The sequence below is a fragment of the Urocampus carinirostris genome, chromosome 2, assembly GCF_059441175.1.
Source record: "Urocampus carinirostris isolate Australia breed hairy pipefish chromosome 2, RoL_Ucar_1.0, whole genome shotgun sequence".
NCBI classification, from domain to species: Eukaryota; Metazoa; Chordata; class Actinopteri; order Syngnathiformes; family Syngnathidae; genus Urocampus; species Urocampus carinirostris.
This window is the reverse complement of record NC_142350.1, coordinates 57,356,528-57,376,656: the sequence shown is the minus strand read 5'-3', so window position 1 is coordinate 57,376,656 and position 20,129 is coordinate 57,356,528. Positions and strand designations below refer to the sequence as shown.

General features: G+C 40.7%; 1 protein-coding gene and 1 long non-coding RNA gene across 2 annotated transcripts in view; one reads left to right on the top strand and one right to left on the bottom strand.

Annotated features, from left to right (window-relative positions):
• Window positions 1-9,760, top strand: part of nradd (neurotrophin receptor associated death domain) — a 34,601-nt gene extending 24,841 nt beyond the window's left edge. The window contains exons 4-6 of the mRNA XM_088327257.1: window positions 3,753-3,960; window positions 5,621-5,763; window positions 7,740-9,760. Coding sequence (XP_088183383.1) covers window positions 3,753-3,960; window positions 5,621-5,763; window positions 7,740-8,053 — 665 coding nt within the window. The 3' untranslated portion in view covers window positions 8,054-9,760. The remainder of the gene's footprint in view (window positions 1-3,752; window positions 3,961-5,620; window positions 5,764-7,739) is intronic.
• LOC148372680 (uncharacterized) overlaps window positions 1-15,938 on the bottom strand; it is a 45,543-nt gene extending 29,605 nt beyond the window's left edge. Inside the window, exon 1 of the long non-coding RNA XR_015849553.1 lies at window positions 15,734-15,938. This is a non-coding gene — a long non-coding RNA (uncharacterized LOC148372680). The remainder of the gene's footprint in view (window positions 1-15,733) is intronic.
• Between the last annotated feature and the right edge of the window lie 4,191 nt (window positions 15,939-20,129).

Below are 20,129 nucleotides of genomic sequence, written 5' to 3'. Positions count from 1 at the left end.
TTGAGTCTGAACTGTTTGTATTCTTCCTTGTACTTGTTACCACTTGTTTTGGTTTGACTACATCTGTTTTTTAAATAATATACAGTGTCTTTTTAAAGATTCTATTTTTAAAACAGATCGTTTTTCTAGCAAAACTATAAAAGGCATACTAACATTGGATAAACTATTGTGATATGTAAGATTGACAGTCATCAGAAGTGTCATTATCCTTTTCAACTAGCTAAATAACTGGAAATTATACAGTAGTTAAAAAATCCTTTAAATAAGCAGTTGTTTGCTAATGGTACAATATTTTTCCTTTTTGGATTTCATGGCAGAGCAAATAAGCATAATTAGAACATTTTATAATAACTTGGAGTCGTTTTTTTATAAACACTCTATCTGGCACAGGAGTGGGCAAACTATCTTTGAAAATATGTTTTAACCCTGATATAGCAGCTAGCCACTTAACTTCTAAGGTTGGGTAGGGTTACTTTAACTTGATTACTTTCAATTACTTTTGGATTACTCCAATACCAAATATGCTAATAAAAGACAAAAGAAACTAAATATGAATAAAATGATGACTCACAACACGTGGTAAGCGTTCTCTCCTGGCTTTGATCTCTTTGATCTCCGGCAAAACTAACATAAAATGCGACAGAAACAAAATGAAAATAAATCCAAACAGCTTGCCAACATCATTTTTGCCATTCCATGTATTCCGTTACTTCCCAAGCCTGCACAAAAATTAGTAATTTTATTTATATTTAGTTTATTCTTCTATCGGAAATGTTTTCGAAAACAGTTTTCAGATGTACGTTCCTAAGGGCTGATGCCATGCAAAGTGGCAGCCAGAATGATGCTTTCAATCCCTTGAAACTTGTGACACATAAATGGCCTCCCAGAGATAAAAAGAACTCAAAAGTAATGGGAGGGATTGAGAGGAAAAACACAAACATGTGGTCAACATCTGAAATTCTGAATCCACACCTCGCGAGTGCTGCAGAACATCCAAACCAGGAAGCAGCCGCAGTTAAGAAAGGAGCAGTAGTTAAATGCTTGGGGGTTAACTGCTCTGATGGTCAAATCGGAGACGGGGCCAACGGTTCGTCTCCTGGCTTCCAAATTGCTCACCAGGAGTTAGCTCGTTTGTACACAAGTCCTGACTCTTTGACCTGTCAGGAGTCAAAGCAGTAGCCACAGGGGTGGGGGGGAAACAGAGGTTGGAAAAATAGAAAGTAACGGAGGCTTTTGAAACCTTAGGGGATCTTGACAACTGATACAATCAATCAGTGGCTGGTTGTGCATTTGATATCCGGGCCCTCAGGGACTTACCAGGGTACCCTAAGCACTTTAGTACAATACTTGGCTGATAAATTGACAAAATCACTTACAATATGTCAATGTAGTAAAATATGTTCTAATTGTTAAAATGATTTCCATCTGCAGGTTGTGTTTCCCATGCATTGTTAGATTTTGGCGGACAGACAGGGTTTAACTGATCCTTCCAGACTCTCATGAACTCTCTTGTATGGTCAAACTGTGAAGTTAATCAAAATAACTTGACCCAAAAAATATCTCAATATTTGAATTAACGCCATGGTACACATTTGTGCTGTGTTTCTCTGTCGGTCAGAAGGAATCTTGGCCAGTCAGTCTGTGCTCACTTGTTACTTGCAAAGATGACATCCGGTTGTTGCGCTGTTTGTCAGGCCCCGCCAGCACTCTGATGAGACCGCTCAGTAAAATGTGACATTGACGAGCGTTGTGTTTTTTCAAGGACCAGAAAAAATGTTAGGCGCCAAGCGTTCCGGGCAGAAAACCTGTCCTACGCTTTCTCACACTGCTTGGGTTTTCAACAGAGCATATAAAACGTTGGCACTGTCATTGTAAGCAATTGGAAAATTAGCTCAGAGCCAGAAACCGCTTTGGTGGATACAGTCCCTAACTGTAGCTTACAAGTTGCGCGTTAAAATAACCTCCTGTAATCCATCGAAGAAGAACTGACATCCTGTCATAACAGCAATCCAACTGACCAACTGCCCCTCTACCTGTTTACGGATGGCTCCAAGGTAAATGTCACAACAAATGGAGGGACGGGCATGTTCATCCTACGAAGAAATGAGACCGTATAAGAATAGCATGCCCTAACCTGGACCGTTAGCAGCTCTTTCCACTTGGAATCAACTACCACGAACGTTGCATTCTCGTATATAATACAGTATAACAACTGGTCCTTGGCCTTTATTGTCACCGACTGCAAATCCCTAGTCAAGGCTATCAGTAACCCCTATAGGAATGACCCCCCAAACCTTGCACTTCAAGAAGCTTTAACAGCCTTCCAACCCAACCATGTGGTTCAAGTAATCTAGGTACCTGGTCTTTGCAACCTACCAGGCAACGAATTGGCCAATGAACAAGCAAAACAGGATTCATCCCTTCCCCAATCTTTAAGCCACATGGACGGATCCAAGATGAAACCTATTATTCGAAGACACTGCAGCCCCCCATCTCCCAAACACCCAGTCTCACTTCCCTCTTCTCGTACATACCCAACTCCACCAAAGAATTTCAGCTTTCAAAGGACCTCTTAGACCTCATCCGATTCCGTTCTGGGCATCATCCAGCTCTCCGCTGGTAGCAACACATGACGAGAAAATGCGAAGACAGCCAGTGGAGACTTTGTGGTGAGGAGGAAGAGTCAACTGGACAACTGTGGCTCAGATTTCCGGCATGAATGGTAGAACACCACTTCTGTCAGCTGGGGCACTCTTTTGGTGAACCCCTCAAGTCCCATAACACTTTTAAGGATCATCCTTAGGTGCCTTGGGTGAAACAACAACAACAGCCGCAATCACAAAAGCAGCAGTACTGATATTTAATACAGCCAATATGATGATTTAATTAAATTTTAAACTCAAAATCTGTCATTTGGTAGGTTTACTGATACAATACGATAAAATATTACAGCATTGACATTGTTATTTTTAGTCTAATTAGATGCCAACCGTCGAACCTCCTGTGTGGAGTTTGCATGTTCTCCCCGTGCTTGGGTGGGTTTCCTCCGGGCACTCCGGTTTCCTCCCACATTCCAAAAACATGCATGTCAGGTTAATTGGCCGGTCCAAATTGTCCCTAGGTATGAATGAGCGAGTGAGTTGTCTGTCTCGATATGCCCTGAGACTGGCTGGCAACCAGTTCAGGGTGTCCTCTGCCCACTGCCCGAAGATAGCTGGGATGGGCTCCAGCACCCCGAGACCCTACTGAGGATAAGCGGTGCAGATAATTGATGGATAGATGCCAAGCGGATTTTTTTTGTGAAAAAATCTTGTCTCGTTTACAGTGCTGTGTGGGGTTGACTTGTTTACTGTGCCTTTACCTTTCCCAACTAGTGTATTTATGATTCAATAGTTTACAAGGGCACACATTCATCATAGATCTAGATTGTTGATATTGCTCTAAAATTGCATCAGATCGATGCGTTCAGAGCAGAAATGAGCATGCTTTTCTTTTCACTAAAATTGCTATCTGTTTCGGAGCTGGCCTCACATGTTGTGTAAATGGTATTCCCCACTTTAAAAGTGTTTGTATCCTTTAATGACGTCACATTGATGGATCAACTTTGAGACTATGTTCCCAGTGTGGAATATTTTGGAACACATTTGTTTAATTGTGAAAAGGAACACCACACATTCTGTGCCTAGATGAAAATAAAAACCAATCTCTTTGGTAATACCTTTAAGGTGCAATAACTAAAATTCTCTCTGCAGATAAAAAGCTGCACATTCTCTCAGATGCATCCCGCAATTTACCAAGCTTGTCCGGTGTGGAGGATGTGACACCAGGCGGAGAGAGTATCCACCCGGGGACGCCCAAGTTCACCCCTCAGGGTGAGAAAAGCAGCAACAACATTGTGATCTACGTATCTGTCCTAGCTGCAGTCGTCTTGGGCCTGCTCGTCTATGTAGCCTACAAGTGGTAAGAACTCATTCACTACGGGCTCCGTGTCCATACAGGGAGTGCAGAATTATTAGGCAAATGAGTATTTTGACCACATCGTCCTCTTTATGCATGTTGTCTTACTCCAAGCTGTATAGGCTCGAAAGCCTACTACCAATTAAGCATATCAGGTGATGTGCATCTCTGTAATGAGAAGGGGTGTGGTCTAATGACATCAACACCCTATATCAGGTGTGCATAATTATTAGGCAACTTCCTTTCCTTTGGCAAAATGGGTCAGAAGAGGGACTTGACAGGCTCTGAAAAGTCAAAAATAGTGAGATATCTTGCAGAGGGATGCAGCACTCTTAAAATTGCCAAGCTTCTGAAGCGTGATCATCGAACAATCAAGCGTTACATTCAAAATAGTCAACAGGGTCGCAAGAAGCGTGTAGAAAAACCAAGGCGCAAAATAACTGCCCGTGAACTGAGAAAAGTCAAGCGTACAGCTGCCAAGATGCCACTTGCCACCAGTTTTGCCATATTTCAGAGCTGCAACATCACTGGAGTGCCCAAAAGCACAAGGTGTGCAATACTCAGAGACATGGCCAAGGTAAGAAAGGCTGAAAAACGACCACCACTGAACAAGACACACAAGCTGAAACGTCAAGACTGGGCCAAGAAAAATCTCAAGACGGATTTTTCTAAGGTTTTATGGACTGATGAAATGAGAGTGAGTCTTGATGGGCCAGATGGATGGGCCCGTGGCTGGATCGGTAAAGGGCAGAGAGCTCCAGTCCGCCTCAGACGCCAGCAAGGTGGAGGTGGGGTACTGGTATCATCAAAGATGAGCTTGTGGGGCCTTTTCGGGTTGAGGATAGACTCAAGCTCAACTCCCAGTCCTACTGCCAGTTTCTGGAAGACACCTTCTTCAAGCAGTGGTACAGGAAGAAGTCCGCATCCTTCAAGAAAAACATGATTTTCATGCAGGACAACGCTCCATCACACGCATCCAAGTACTCCACAGCGTGGCTGGCAAGAAAGGGTCTAAAAGAAGAAAAACTAATGACATGGCCTCCTTGTTCACCTGATCTGAACCCCATAGAGAACCTGTGGTCCCTCATCAAATGTGAGATTTACAAGGAGGGAAAACAGTACACCTCTCTGAAAAGTGTCTGGGACGCTGCGGTTGCTGCTGCACGCAATGTTGATCGTGAACAGATCAAAGCACTGACAGAATCCATGGATGGCAGGCTTTTGAGTGTCCTTGCAAAGAAAGGTGGCTATATTGATCACTGATTTGTTTTTGTTTTGTTTTTGAATGTCAGAAATGTATATTTGTGAATGTTGAGCTGTTATATTGGTTTCCCTGATGAAAATAAATAATTGAAATGGGTATACATTTGTTTTTTGTTAAGTTGCCTAATAATTATGCACAGTAATAGTCACCTGCACACACAGATATCCTCCTAAAATAGCTAAAACTAAAAAAGCCCCACTCCAACTTCCAAAATATTCAGCTTTGATATTAATGAGACTTTTGGGTTCATTAAGAACATGGTTGTTGTTCAATAATAAAATTAATCCTCAAAAATACAACTTGCCTAATAATTCTGCACTCCCTGTATACGGGCATGAGAAGCATTCCAGAGAAAACAGCGGCTGGTTCTCCTGACGTGGTTTTCGATGCCCTGTCCAGTTATAGATCGTGTAAACAAAAGGCGGCTCTGTCCAAGGCGCGTGCGGCTGAGCTGGGAGCTTCTCCGGAAGGAGAAAAACTGCAAAGTGACAGCGGAGTTTTTCTTGACTCGCAGAGTCTGCAAGACAATCAGGCCTGTAAAGGTGCGTTACACCGCCGACAACCACACAATTACACCAAGGGTTTACAACAACTTTTTTTCTAACCGCTTTCAACTGCTAAGAATGCATACATGTGTATATAACATGTTTACACCTTGTAGAATAGAATAGAATATACCTTTATTGTCATTGTTGCAAAGTGGGTTAACATATTGTGACAACGAAATTGGGCATGACACTCCAGTTTTACACATTCACAGTGAGGTATGAGCCAAGAAGATAAAGGAACAGAGAAGATAAGGTTATAAAACAAGGGGGATAAGGCTATAGTTATAATTTACATGGTATTTACACAAGAAATGTCGGCATGTAGGATGTTACATAGTGTTATCGTGATACCGTTGTATAACATAGGATATGTTTACATGCTGATAATAGTCAGATTGAGATTGGAATTCACAGCACCAAGGTGCTGGAAGAAGTTAAAAGCTTTAGGTACTTGGGTTGTATTGTGGCTGCAGTTGGTGGAATGTAGTGCTAGGTGTTGCACGGAGTGAATCTAGGAAGCTAGGTTATGGGTGCTCTGAGGAGAGTGATGAGCAACAAGAGTATGAGTATGGATGTTAAGAGGGGACTGTATGATAGTGTGATTGTGCAGACTGTGTTGTATGGTGCAGAGACTTGGAGCCTGAATGCAGATTTGAGAAGGAAACTAAATATTTTTGAGATGAAGTGTTTGAGAAGTATGTTAGGAGTGACAAGATTGGATAGACTGAGAAATGAGAGACAGAACTGGAGTAGTCGTGGAACTGAGCAAGCGTGTGGGTAAGAGAGTACTCGGTTGGTTTAGACGCATGGAGAGGATGGATGAGGAGCGAATTTTGAAGAGAATCTACAGAGCAGAAGCAAATGGAAGGAGACCAAGAGAAAGGGCCGCGATTGACGTGGATGGACGGTGTTATGAGTGCACTGCAGGAAAGAGGTCTAAATATAGTGGAAGCTAGAGATCTTGTTGGTGATAGAAATGAGTGGAGAGGTGTTGTAAAAGGATAGTGGGATGTTTAGACGTGTTCTAAGCGATAGGCAGGGCAGTTGTATGATGCGGGAGGGGTAAACCAGCGAAAGCTGTCGGGCCCTGCTGTTAAACAGAAGAATGTGTCATGTCACCCTGACCCGAGTGACATGGTCGCTTTCTCGTGTCCCGTTTCATCTGGAGGGACGAAAGCATGACCAACTTGGGTGCCGAGGTGCTTAACTTGTTTGGGTGTTTGAGCTTTTGGGTTGGCCATGGTCCAAAAATATTTGTGTGTGTTTTTTGCTACTTTTTCCCTTTTTTTATTATCTTTGTTTTTGTATGCGTTTGTCTTGCTGTCGGTCACCCCTCTCGAGGGATATGACCAGGGTAGACAGAGATTGGAATTAGGTTTTTTTTTTGACCAATCTGAATAATTTGCTTACTTCTTGGCGTTTGGGGATAGCCCAGTTCGAAGGGTTATTAGTTATTACCTTGAGTCATTAGCTTTTGACAGTGGATGAAAAATGAATTTACGAATTTTAGTCAACATAATCAACAGAATACCATACTGATTTTCCTGCTCACCCCAAAAATAGGCTTCATTGTTCCTGGTTCACAAATTGTCCTCATACACTGCTCACCAGAAACATCGATACATATGGATGCAACATAAAAAAAAGGCCAGGAGAGGGATGGGCGCCAGCTGGCTGTAGTTGTCTAAGACACGCCACAGGAAGTGGTGCCTTAATGAGCCGGGCTGATAAGGGATCTGTGAACCATGGATCTGAATAAGAGCATGTTCGTATTTCTATGCTTGTATATATTGCCTTACAAAACCCGAATATCAGATTCTGCAGTATTTTGATCTTAATCGACTATTCTTTTCATGTAAACAAAGTGATTATGAACTACTGATCCCACTAAAAAACTAAATAACTAACCATTCATCACGAAACACAACAAAACCGCATAAACTCTTGAGCAAAATTCTCAAACTTTTCAGGTACAAAGAGGGACAGCAAGCTAGACAGCCGGCTATACATCAACCTGGCGCCCCATAGGCAGGAAGAGGTGGAGCGCCTCCTGCAGGAGGGAGCAGGCCGCGGTTGGCGCCAACTGGGCCAGGCACTGGGTTATGAGAGCGAACAGCTGGACCTTTTCGGGCGAGGCGAGGCCCCCACGCGCACGCTGCTCACCAACTGGGCCCAGAAAGAAGGCTCGACTTTGGGCCTTCTGTGCTCGGCGCTGGCTCGTATCGAGAGACCCGACGTGGTTTCGGCTCTTAACTCCCCCTCACAGGGTGTCTCAGTAGTGTGAGGCAGTACCCCGCCTCAGAACAACATACACACATATACACATGCCCGCCCACATCTTTGTGACAATGGAGTTTTCATCCAACAGAAAAACACATATGCCATATGTTTCTCACTATAAGGCGCACCGGATTATAAGGCACACCCCCCATTAACAGTCATTTGTAGTATATTTTTCATATATAAGGCGCACTGGACTATAAGGCGCATTGAATTGAAACTACAGTATGAGCTACCGTATTTATTCATGGATAACTGTTCACATTTTATATTTTCATACGATTCACATTACAGCAATAATTGATCAGCCAAAAATTCAGTCACCCAAAATTGCAAAACATAGTATGCAACGGGAATCAAACCCGGTCGTAGCAGTAAAAGCCCCAAAAGCTTACCACTAGACCATTAGTGATGCAGATTACATATGAAATAAGCATTCCATTGGATCACTTCATCACAGTATTTTTACTCGCTGCTAGATACAAATGTTAGAGAATGGAAAACCAGAAAGTTGTCCCGAAAGATATAATTTAACGCGAAAAAAACACGATGAGGGAAACAACTCTTTGGTGTATCTGATGATGAATCGGACTTTTCATTTATTTAGGACAAAATTTTGTTTTCTCCATTCTCTAACATTCATTTTTGGCACAGTAAAAAGTGTGATAATGACCAAGAAAAACAATGCCTTTTCATATGTTCGCTGTATCACCGGTGGCCTAATCTAGTGTTGAAGTCTTGGCGCTCTCGCCGCTGTGACCTGGGTTGGATTCCAGTTCCATGCTTCATGAACATGGTCAGCGAGGTTTTTTGATTCAATCAATCATTGCACATATATAGTCGTATACCGTAAAACCTGGTGTAGTAACGCACACATATAAATACTGTATGCAATCCACAAGGTTACAATACGCAATTTCAAATTTTTTTTGGTGCGCCATATAGTCCTGAAAATTCGGTAATTATAAAGTGAAGTTATATAAGTTATGTAAATTCTTTCCTGCCTCACCATAATCCCAATTAACCGCTCTGGTGGTTTATGCAGTACTGATTTTTCTTGTCATCAATATTAAAATCCTTACAGTACTTTGACTGTAAAATCGGTACTTTATTCATATGCAATACTTTATAAATAATGTGCTGTGTCCGTACATGCCTTAGTTTAACCCAGGAGTCTACGTTGAAGTCATGCCAGGGCAGAAAGAGATTAATAAGCATTTTAAAGCAGTTTGATCTAATGCAATATTATTTAAGGACTTAAATCTAGGTCGCACGTATGCAGGAGATTATTGTTGACATCAAACACCAAAATGTCTGTATTTTTGTCTGGGATTTTTTTAACCGTTGTTTTTTTTCATTCAAAAAAAAAAAAACTCAGAAATTAGGCATTTGGATGGGAAGAGTCACACTGCAGTATTATGAGCTCTTCCGTACAATGATTGTAAATACAGTATTCAAATTTTTGCTTCTCAGTAGCACACAGCAAATGAATTACAAGAAGGGATTGCCTTCACAACTTTTCCCTTTTCGCTTTATGTATTTATTTCTTTATCAGTTGAAATTTGTATCATTTTTTTCTATATTCCGTGGAATTTGTGTTTCATGGAGTGAGTCAATTTTATAATGGCGGTTCTGTACCGTATTTTGATGTACATAGTTCATTTTACTGTGCCTGTTTGCTTTGTGTTATTCAATAAATAAATGATTTGTAATAAAATCAAATGTTATTATTGTTGGTAAACTCATAGTGTCAAGAACCAGAACAGGATCAGGACCCAAATGCGTGATTTTTCTCACACAAACCTTTTATTTTACGGGAAGTGGGGAGTCATGAACGTTAGGCAGTAGTCTGGCGTGGAAGGACAGGAAGCCCGAGGTCGACGAGATTGATACCAATTGCCCGAGCAGATATTGGACAGATGGGGTTGATACCGGACAGGACGGGACAGACAGGATTTATATAAAAACAGGATATCGAAAATTAAACAGGACAAACTAGACGGGAACGAAACTGGAAACCGATATTAAACAAGACAAATTAGACGGGAACAATACCGGACAGGAAATACCAACAGGAAACAGGACCCAGTCAAAACCCACGTCTTGCAGGGCAGAGGTTTGTTGACGGACTGACCGAGGAAAAGTGAAAGCAATGAGCTTAAATAGACGGAAGGCCAATATGTCAACGAGCAACAACTGGTGCCACAAGGGCAGGGCCAATTGGGCGCCATGGCAACTGTGACACAAAGTGGGTGCAAAAGGCAACAACAACACAAGATCTGACTTTGTGTGAACAGATATTGTTTTGTTAGCAGCATACTTATTATTGTAGTTTTCTAACTGCGGCATTGTGTTGAACAATGTGGAAAATGAATCAGAATGGTTTTAATATGATTTTTTTTCAGGTTCATCTATTCTTTTCACAAATATTTTATCTGTGTTGCAATAATCATTGTACGATGTATTATGCAGATAAGCACGCCGCAATAAGTTTCACTATGCCAAAAATTATGCTTTAAAAGTAACCAACATGAATAGCAATAAAGTATTGTTGAATTCATTTCGTGGCTTTTGCAACGATTTGGATACATCATTCGAAAACCTTTGGTGCAGAAGAATCTGAATCCAAGTTCCAGCAGAGAAGATTATGCTATATTTCTGGACAATAGAGAAATATTCTACTTTCCAACTTACAAGAAGACGTTGACACGTTTCGGCAAAGAAGACAACATTAGTTACTGAAGTAGAAACGTTTCTGTACAAAGTACAGTAGTACCAAGACAATTCGGTAAAATTGTACATAACTTTTCATGTGGACGTTACTCTGCCGTGCACTCCAGGAACAGCCTACATCAGATGCTCATATTTTGACATTAGATATAATGGCATACTCTAGTTATATGCGAAAAACACAATCTGGCTCCAGAATACTGAAAAAATAGAATAAAAAGTGCTTGTTTAAAACCGTAACTGGCAAACCTTTGCCAAAATGGAAAGAGAATCCGATTGTTGGATTGGTTTATTGACGCACAAAGACTTCGATATAAAGCAGCCATAGACTAAAATACTAGTCAAGATGTATCTGTTGTTTTTTATAAATAAGAAAAACCGGTAGACTTTGTTTTGTTATTTTTTAAATATGTAGGCATTTTTAGGAGAGAAAAGCGGGAGTCGTAACGCATAAAACGGTAGTGTTAGTGAGTATGCTACCTATACATTTTTTTTACTTATTAGTGTTATATATTCGTGAAGTATTCTTTCTTGTTGTTGTGTTACTATGTTTTTTACTTGTTTTATTTTAACATGACAATTTTACAAAACAGAGGCGACATGGCTGCTGGTGGTTAGCGCGTCCGTGGCACAGTTCTGAAGTCATGGTTTGAAATCCAGCTGCTAGCCTTCCTGTGCTATTTGCATGTTCTCCTTGTACTGGCATGGGTTTCCTACAGGCTCTCCGATTTCCTCCCACATTACAAAAAACATGCATTGCAGGTTAATTGGCAAAATTGTCCCTAGGTGTGAATGAGCGAGTGAGTTGTCAGTCTCTGTGTGTCCTGCGTCTGGGTGGCAACCAGTTCAGGGTGTCACCTGCCTACTACCCGATGATAGCTTGGATCAGCTCCAGCAACCCAGTAACCTTCTAAGGATAAGCTGTGCAGATAATGGATGGATGGCATTTTACAAAATTCTATCAAACTATCCATCCTTCCATTATCTGCACCGCTTATCCTCAGTAGGGTCACGGGGGGTGGCAGAGCCTATCCCAGCTATCTTCAGGCAGTGGGCAGGGGACACCCTAAACTGGTTCCCAGACAGTCGCAGGGCACACAGGGACAGACAATTTACTCGCTCATTCACACCTAGGGACAATTTGGACTGGCCAATTAACCTGACATGCATGTTTTTGGAATGTGGGAGGAAACCGGAGTGCCCAGACGAAACCCACGCAAGCACGGGGAGAACATGCAAACTCCACACTGATGGTTTGATCTCAGAACTATGCCGCACAAACGCTAACCACTGCGCCACCGTGCTGCAACTAGTGTGTTACAATCATTAAATCGGTATGAAATCAATCAGATAAATAGAATTCTGTAATCAAATCGGTGGTTTGTGGTTAATATAACACTGAAATAATTACCAATGCTGCCTGACCAAAATAAGGGTATTAATTGAATTGCGGTTACTGTATATTGTGATGTTGAATTTAACCTACTGTATTTTCCGCACTATAAGGCGCACCGGGTTATAGGGCGCACCCCCAAAAAATAGTTTTTGGTCCTATATTTTCCATACATACAGTAAGGCGCACTGGATTATCAGGCGCTACAATGGGAACGTTGACAAAACAGTCAGATAGTTCAGTCCAACTTATTACCCCCTTAACATTCCGAAAGCTTGCAAAGAAGCAAATACGTGTCTCAGACATGTACGGAAATACTATCTGTACGATGTCACCAATCACTCAAATGCATTGTTCCAAATATCCTTCGGAAGGTTAAAGTCTTGGGATTCAAGAAATGCCAAACATTTCTTAGTTTCCATTTTATTTTTTGCTGGCAACTGTGTGGACAGCAAAGTAAGAATTTGATTGTGCAGAGAAACGGGGTTCTTTACTGTGCATATGACAATAAACACTTTGAATTGAATTTAGTTTAAAAATAGACTCATCACAGGAACATCAAGATGGTTCTAAAACAAGATACCAGGAAAATATAAAGCCGCATAGCTCACCTAAGTTCTCTTGCAGCCATCACGTTCACAAATGATACGTAACCATGGTCTTCTTACAACCGTGAGCGTAGTAAATCCAGGAGGGTAAAATATTTACAAATACAGAATAGTAAAAAAATGTTTTCTCTATGCCGTAGTGCAACCCAACGTGTGATTCACATTCATCTTTTTCGGCCAATTGCAGGCTTTGTTTCGCCCTTTTAGCCTATGCGAGCCTGTAAATGATAAAAAGGATCCACCCCCTTTACCTCCGAATAACTTTGGCAAATAGTGACTGATTCAAATGATGATTGACACATTGGTTAGGAAATGAAACGCCGGTATATAAATCCCAGCATACACCGCGGACTACTTCGCCTTCGGGGGAAAATCTAGTCGGCGGCTGCTTGCCTTAGTTGCAAGACTTTGCGACTTAATATTGATCCATATATAAGGCGCACTGTATTATAAGGCGCATGGTCAGCTTTTGAAAAAAATAAAGGCTTTTAGGTGCACCTTATAGTGCGGAAAATACGGTAGTTCATTGTTCAGTAAAAATTCTACTGACCTCTCTTTACTACAAACCTACCAAGTTACCACGTATGTTTGTCTTTTTTTGTTGCAAGAGCTCTTGTAACGATGAACATGTGTAGGTGCAGATGATACAACAGCCCTTTAATTCTAATTTCAGGCTTCGGTGTTAGCATCTCAAGATTCTTGGCGCTTGTGACAGATATTTGAGGTCCTTCTTCTCATTCGGGCAACCTTTTTTCCTCCGTGTGACCCCTTGGAAATGTGAAAGTGATTGTCAAGTTGGGCCGCAGCCTTGGATTCTCTGTCACTCACACCGACTTGATGGATTACACTGTAAGCAGATGTGGTGCTGTTGGACTAAATCTAGAGTATTTGGAGCGCGCTGGTCCGTATCAGGGGATTTACGTGCATCAGAAAACTTCCAAAGGGGGAGCGAGGTATTTAATAAGGCTGTAATGAAAATAGAATGGGGGAAAATTTCCCCTCACCGTTTCAATCTGTTAACAATATTTTCCCTTTTTTTTCAATGGGGATGCAGGCGACATGGCGCTCACACGGAATGCAGCTTAATGGAAAAATATGAATATCAGCATCTCTCTCACTCACTTTCATACTGAACAACAACAAAAAACAGGATATTACCACAGTTGTTTACACTTTCAAGTAGCAATCCAGCAGTAAAGTCATTACATGCATAATGAAATCAGCCTGATGGGGTATTATGAATGCACACATCAAATCAAAGCCTGTGAAACAGTTCCTATTATACAGATAGTATGTCATTTATTTAGCTTGTATAACTTTTAATATATACTAGTGATGTACATAATTGATTTATCATGCAATAAGTATTTTAACTAATGTCAATTAATTAAACAGATAAAATATCCATCCAGTCATCCATTATCTGCACCGCTCATCCTCAGTAGGGTCGCGGGGGTATTGGAGCACATCTCAGCTATCTAGGGGCAGTGGGCATGGGACACCCTGAACTGGTTTCCAGCCAGTCGCAGGGCACACAGAGACAGACACCTCACTCGCTCATTCACACCAAGGGACAATTTGGACCGGCCAATTAGCCTGACATGCATGTTTTTGGAATGTGGGAGGAAACAGGAGTGCCCGGAGGAAACCCACGCAAGCATGGGGAGAACATGCAAACTCCGCACAGGAGGTTCGATCTCATGACTTCAGAACTGTGCAACGCACACGCGCTAACCACTGCGGTGCCGTGCTGCCCCAGATAAAATATTCAAGTGCTTCATTCAAATCACTGTGTTGGGAAACAGAATAATAACTCATTCAATACCAGAAGTTTCTCTCAGATGGGTGCCAGTGACAGCCAATTATACCATTTGGACTCATTTCTGAAGCCATACAGAAAATATACATCCTGCAGTCATAAAGGCGTAGGGGATATCAAAAGAAAGCTTGAACCCACATCTTTCATTAGAGAAAAAATATATGTTTCTAGCTTTTGCCATTGTTTAGTAAACAACAGTTGAACATTCCTAAGTTTCTTAAAAATATTTTTTTTTCAGGTAAACCTCTGAGAAGAACCGTTTTTTGGGTGAAAAGATGCATTTTAGCGGCAACCTTTCACTTAGATGCCTTTTTGCATTTGTGATACCTCCGATATCTAAAATATACTTTTTTTTAAACCCAAGGGCACTTTGCTCGCAAAATAGTATTTTATTGCATGAACACTGAACTTGTCCATGATCATTGCTGTTGAAGCTTTAACTGTCTGTACTTATCCACATTTTTGCTACACTCAAGATGCTGCCTACACACTCTCCACCGCTGGGTACAGGAAGCAACACTGGGAAGTAGGTGCTTTCTAAATGGATGGACAAAGATTTGATCAAAACCACTCCTGATATCTAACAGTGATTTCATACTGAAATTATTCCAAGATGCTTAATATTTACTGATGAGCAGCGCCAAACATTTTTTATTTTTATTTTAATTAAAATAAAAAACAAAAACTTAGCTTTACGTTTTGCCATTCAGGGACAATGCTTCTGAAAAGGTATGCATATGTTATGGCAATGAATTAGTTAATATTATAGAAAACATCATAATTCAGTTGCTTGTTTGATTAGGTCACTGTGTGTTACAAAAAAAGAAAAACATACTATATTTTAAATACTATATTGGCCAATGGCCAATGTCTGTGTTTCAATGTACGATTACGGTTTTACATCAAAAACATGACATTTAAAGAAGGGTTTTTGTTAATCTCTTCATTATTCGTTTCAGATTGAACTATACCAGGCTGCCTCACCCTTACTCATGCTGCATTATGTACACATCGCAATATGCTTGAATATAAGGTGTTTCATGTGTTTGAGGAACAATAATATCACCCAAGACCGAAATATATATTTATAAAAAATAAAATAAAAAAATAACAGGGAAAAAAAGGCAAACTCACCAAAGTTGCTCAATATTCTTTTCCAAACCCCTTCTCTTCTCCTGGGTGACTCAGCCTCAAAGCTAGCAAGTTGATTCGTTAAAGGTGGCAAATAAAGCCTTACTTGGTTGGAACCAAGTGTTCCTTCACTTCATCTTAAAAGGGCAACCTACAAAAATGGATTTAGTTAAACAATTATCGAACATTTTGTCCTCTCTAACGAAGCTCTGTCCCCATGTACCGAATTGCTCTGGGCGACCAATCAGAATCCAAAATTTCTGCAGGTTTATAAATGTGTAATGTGATTGGTTCCTCGTATTTGTTGTTAGGCAGAACTCCTGTTCACGACGTGTCCCACAGGCTATCCTTAGCATATCAACATGGAGGAAATCGAAATTTTGATAACATGAAAAAACAAAGACAAGAAGTTGTGCCTCTTTACAGGCTATAGAATTACATCTTTTTCCTTGCCAAATTTAAGCACTTCATGTTCTCTCAAAGACGATTTTCCCAAGGTGGTTAGCTGTTAGGTTCCCAATCATTTAAAAAAGAAATCAGTTGTAAATCAAGTATTTTACAGAGCCACAAATCGTTTTTCAGTGATTTACATATGTGATTTTTAATCTTAACCGGGCATTCATCAAAAAATACATTTTAGGTCTTGGGTAAATCGGGAATATATTTGTGGAACTGAAGAATACATGCGGAAATCTATTTTCATATCGGTGTTGGGTAAAAACAACAATTTTTATGTAGCTTACATTTTCAGTTGCATGAAGTTTTCGACAGCAAAATTCAACCTTATTTTTTGGCGTGGTCCATAATCGATATCCTTGCACTAATACACGGATCATAGTCCCCTTTTTAGGTGTCGCATGCAGCTCAACTCTTGATCATAGGAGGCGATGACGCTTCATGACTCAATGTCATACAAACTAATGCCAGCTCCTGTTAATTACGAGGGAAGGAGAAATACAATAACAAAGAAAAGTCACCAGAGAGCAGAGTGAGAGGCATTCAACAGATTTGTTGAGAAACACGGTAACAATTCCAAGCATTTACAAGCACTTCACCCAAATTCAAGCACTTCTCCTTCATTGTAAACAAAACATTGAAATTCACGCATTTTCAAGGATTTGAAGCACCCGTACGAACCCTGTAAGTAAGAATATTGATAGAATAATAACATAACAGGCATGAGGAAGTATTATTAAACTATTTTCTTTGACAAACTAAAGGCAGTGTCTGAAACTCATGACAAAAAGTTACCGGACACCAGGGCAGACAACTCTGACAAGTTGCCTGCCCCATTTTTCACAACTTGAAACACAATAAGACGACTCATCGCAAAAAAAAAACATTGGTGCAAAGTATTCAGGATTGATAATCAGAATATATAAGAGGACAACAATTTAAAATTAAGTTTATTATAAATCTACTTATAACATTCATTGCATGTATATGACATCGCTGTTTTCCATCTGCCATCAGTATGTACCCTGTATTGACTCATCTTCATTCATGCAATGTTTGCGTTGCATTGTCTGCTGCAAGCCACGTGAACTCCTCTTTGCACAATGCTTTTAATGTAGGTTTACGTTTTGTAGCGTCAACAATTTTGTTAGCTTCTTTTGAATCTTTCTTCTGGCGCTGAGGTTTTGGCTCGATTCCTAACCACTTCTCAATTTTTCTTGTGTTCTCTGTGCGTCTACTTTGGAAAATGATATGCAAATGCAAAACCTTACAACGCTCGGGAAGGTCCGGAAGCACGAAGTTATTCGATGCAGGCTTCTGATTGGCTGCCGAGTATGCATATTGGCAAAAGAACCGAAATTCTGAAATATCCAAACCGAACGAAGATTTCGAAATTGGAATAAATCAAACGTTTGATTTGGACAAAGAAAAACGAATTTTTTTTTTTTCTTGAAAAAGTTGTCTGCCACCTGGGCAAAAACGTTTTGTAATTTGTACGCCCGTCGTAAAAGAGGCAGGCCCCGGGCGTCCAGGCAGACGTTATTTCAGACACTGCTAAAGGCTTGGTCTGATCTGAATTTTTATATAGCGCTTTTCAAGTCAATGACTTCCCAAAGCGCTTTACAGTGTGCTTCACATTTCCCAATAGCGGCCTTGTATTGCAGCCATGTAAGACGCTAACCTGCTTATTGGGGGTATTAGGGGTCCAGTGTCTTACCCAAGGACACTTCGACATGTAACACGGACAAGCCGGGATTCGAACTGGGATCCCTTGATACCTCCTGAGCTACTGCCGCACTAATTGGTGGCCTGTTTCAGATCACAAAACAATTCTGTAAGGTCCGCAATGCAACCATCTTTACATCTAAAAACAGTGAGCTCTTTAGGACTAGATGTTTGTCACGAGCCTTTGTTGATCTGATTCACCCCATTTCTCGGGTACTGCCTCCTCTGATACGAAGTCCAAATCCAGGATAAATCCGAGTTTACTCCATTTCTCCCATCCGTGTGTGCCAACATTCTAGGAGGGAAAATAGGCTGGAAAAAATGTTGGCAGTAAAAAGCGAACTAATGTCTCTAATGAAGGTCGTCACGCGGATTCCAGAATGGCCAAACATCTGGCTGGAGACTTACTGCTGTTAAAAGAGTGCACGTTCCTTTAACACCGTTTGCAAAAAAAACAATTTTTTTTTACCTTCATGCACTAAATTTTTGTTTAGACGTGAAAATACTGGAGAAAATGTACCCAGTAAGAAAACCACTGGAGGATGCCGCATCCACGGAAATAATCTGTTTATCCTCAAGGGAATTCCTTCTCGCGACATAAATGAGGCCCCAAGTCATCAAAGCCATAATGTAAGCGCAACCACAAGTGGTCGGGGAAAATCCCGAGCAAATGTAAGGATAGAAATGTTTTGCATACGACACACTGCTTTTAGTTTTTTGTCGTCGTTGCTGAAAATATTTATCTGAATACAAACCTGTTGAACAATCTCCTTTGTGAAAAAAGAAATCTCACCTCAAGCATAAAATAATTTAATTTAATAATTAATTTAATTTCCTTTGTATTGTCATTCTTTGTAACAATGTACACAGAACGAAATGTCGATACACCTGACCCGTTGTAGCGAGCCGATGCAGCCGCAGCCAACAGAGGGCGCCGCCATTTTACCAATGTTATAAGTCTTAGGTATGACTCGGCCGAGGCGCGAACCAGCGACCTCCCAGTCTCAAAGCGGGCGCCTTACCATCTAGGCTACTGAGCTGGTAAGTTGACACATCCTTCCTAACTCATCAGAATAAGCACCGTATTTTCCCAAAAGGCTCACCTTCAAATCCTGTATGCCTGGCTTATACTGTATCCCAGACAATATGGGAATGCATTGTTACCAGGGTTGGGTAGGGTTACTTTAACTTGATTACTTTCAATTACTTTTGGATTACTCTAATACCAAATATGCTAATAAAAGACAAAAGAAACTAAATATGAATAGAATTACTAAATTTTGTGCAGGCTTGGGGAGGAAAGGAATACATGGAACAGCAAAAATGATGTTGGCAAGCTGTTTGGATTTCTTTTCATTTTGTTTCTGTCGCATTTTATGTTAGTTTTGCCGGAGATCAAAGCCAGGAGAGAAAGCTTACCACGTGTTGTGAGTCATGATTTTTTTCATATTTAGTTTCTTTTGTCTTTTATTAGCATATTTGGTATTGGCGTAATCCAAATGTAATTAAAAGTAATCAAGTTAAAGTAACCCTACCCAACCCTGATTGTTACAAATAATTGATACTGGATATGGTAACTGTTCTGCCTTTGAGAAACAGAGTGGTCTTTGAGTACTCTTTTATGGTTAAAATGTTTTTTTGCTCAAAGGAAACAAAATAGAAGCTCAAAACTTTCCACGCTCATTGCAAATCCTCTTTTGTTTATGCTTTGGACAAAAGTTGTCTGTCATGATGAAACGTATTGTGATTGATTTTTTTAAAATGTATTTTTAATAGATGGATACTTTATTCATCACCGTAGAGAAATTCACACTTCCAGCAGTATCCTTTTGATGTTTATTGACAGATTAACATGATGGCGTCGGGGTGCTGTGTTTGTAGTTTAGCAACAGCGGAGTGGATGACGTCATACGCTAGGCCAAAAGTTCGACGTCCTGCAGCAGATGGAAATCTTTGTGCCCAGGGTTACACCACCTCGTGTTCACGTAGATAGCGAGTCCACCTCCTCTCCGCTTCCCGCAGGCTTTTGTGTCTCTGTCTTTCCTAACGGCGCTGGAGCTCCGGGTAGCTCCACATTAGCATCCGGGATGCTAGACGTAAGCCATATTTTCATAAAACACAGCAAACTGCACTCCTTGTACACTTTGATGTTTTCCACCAGCACAGCCAGTTCGTCGGTCTCATTTGGTAGAGAGTTCCCATTTACTATGATTACGGA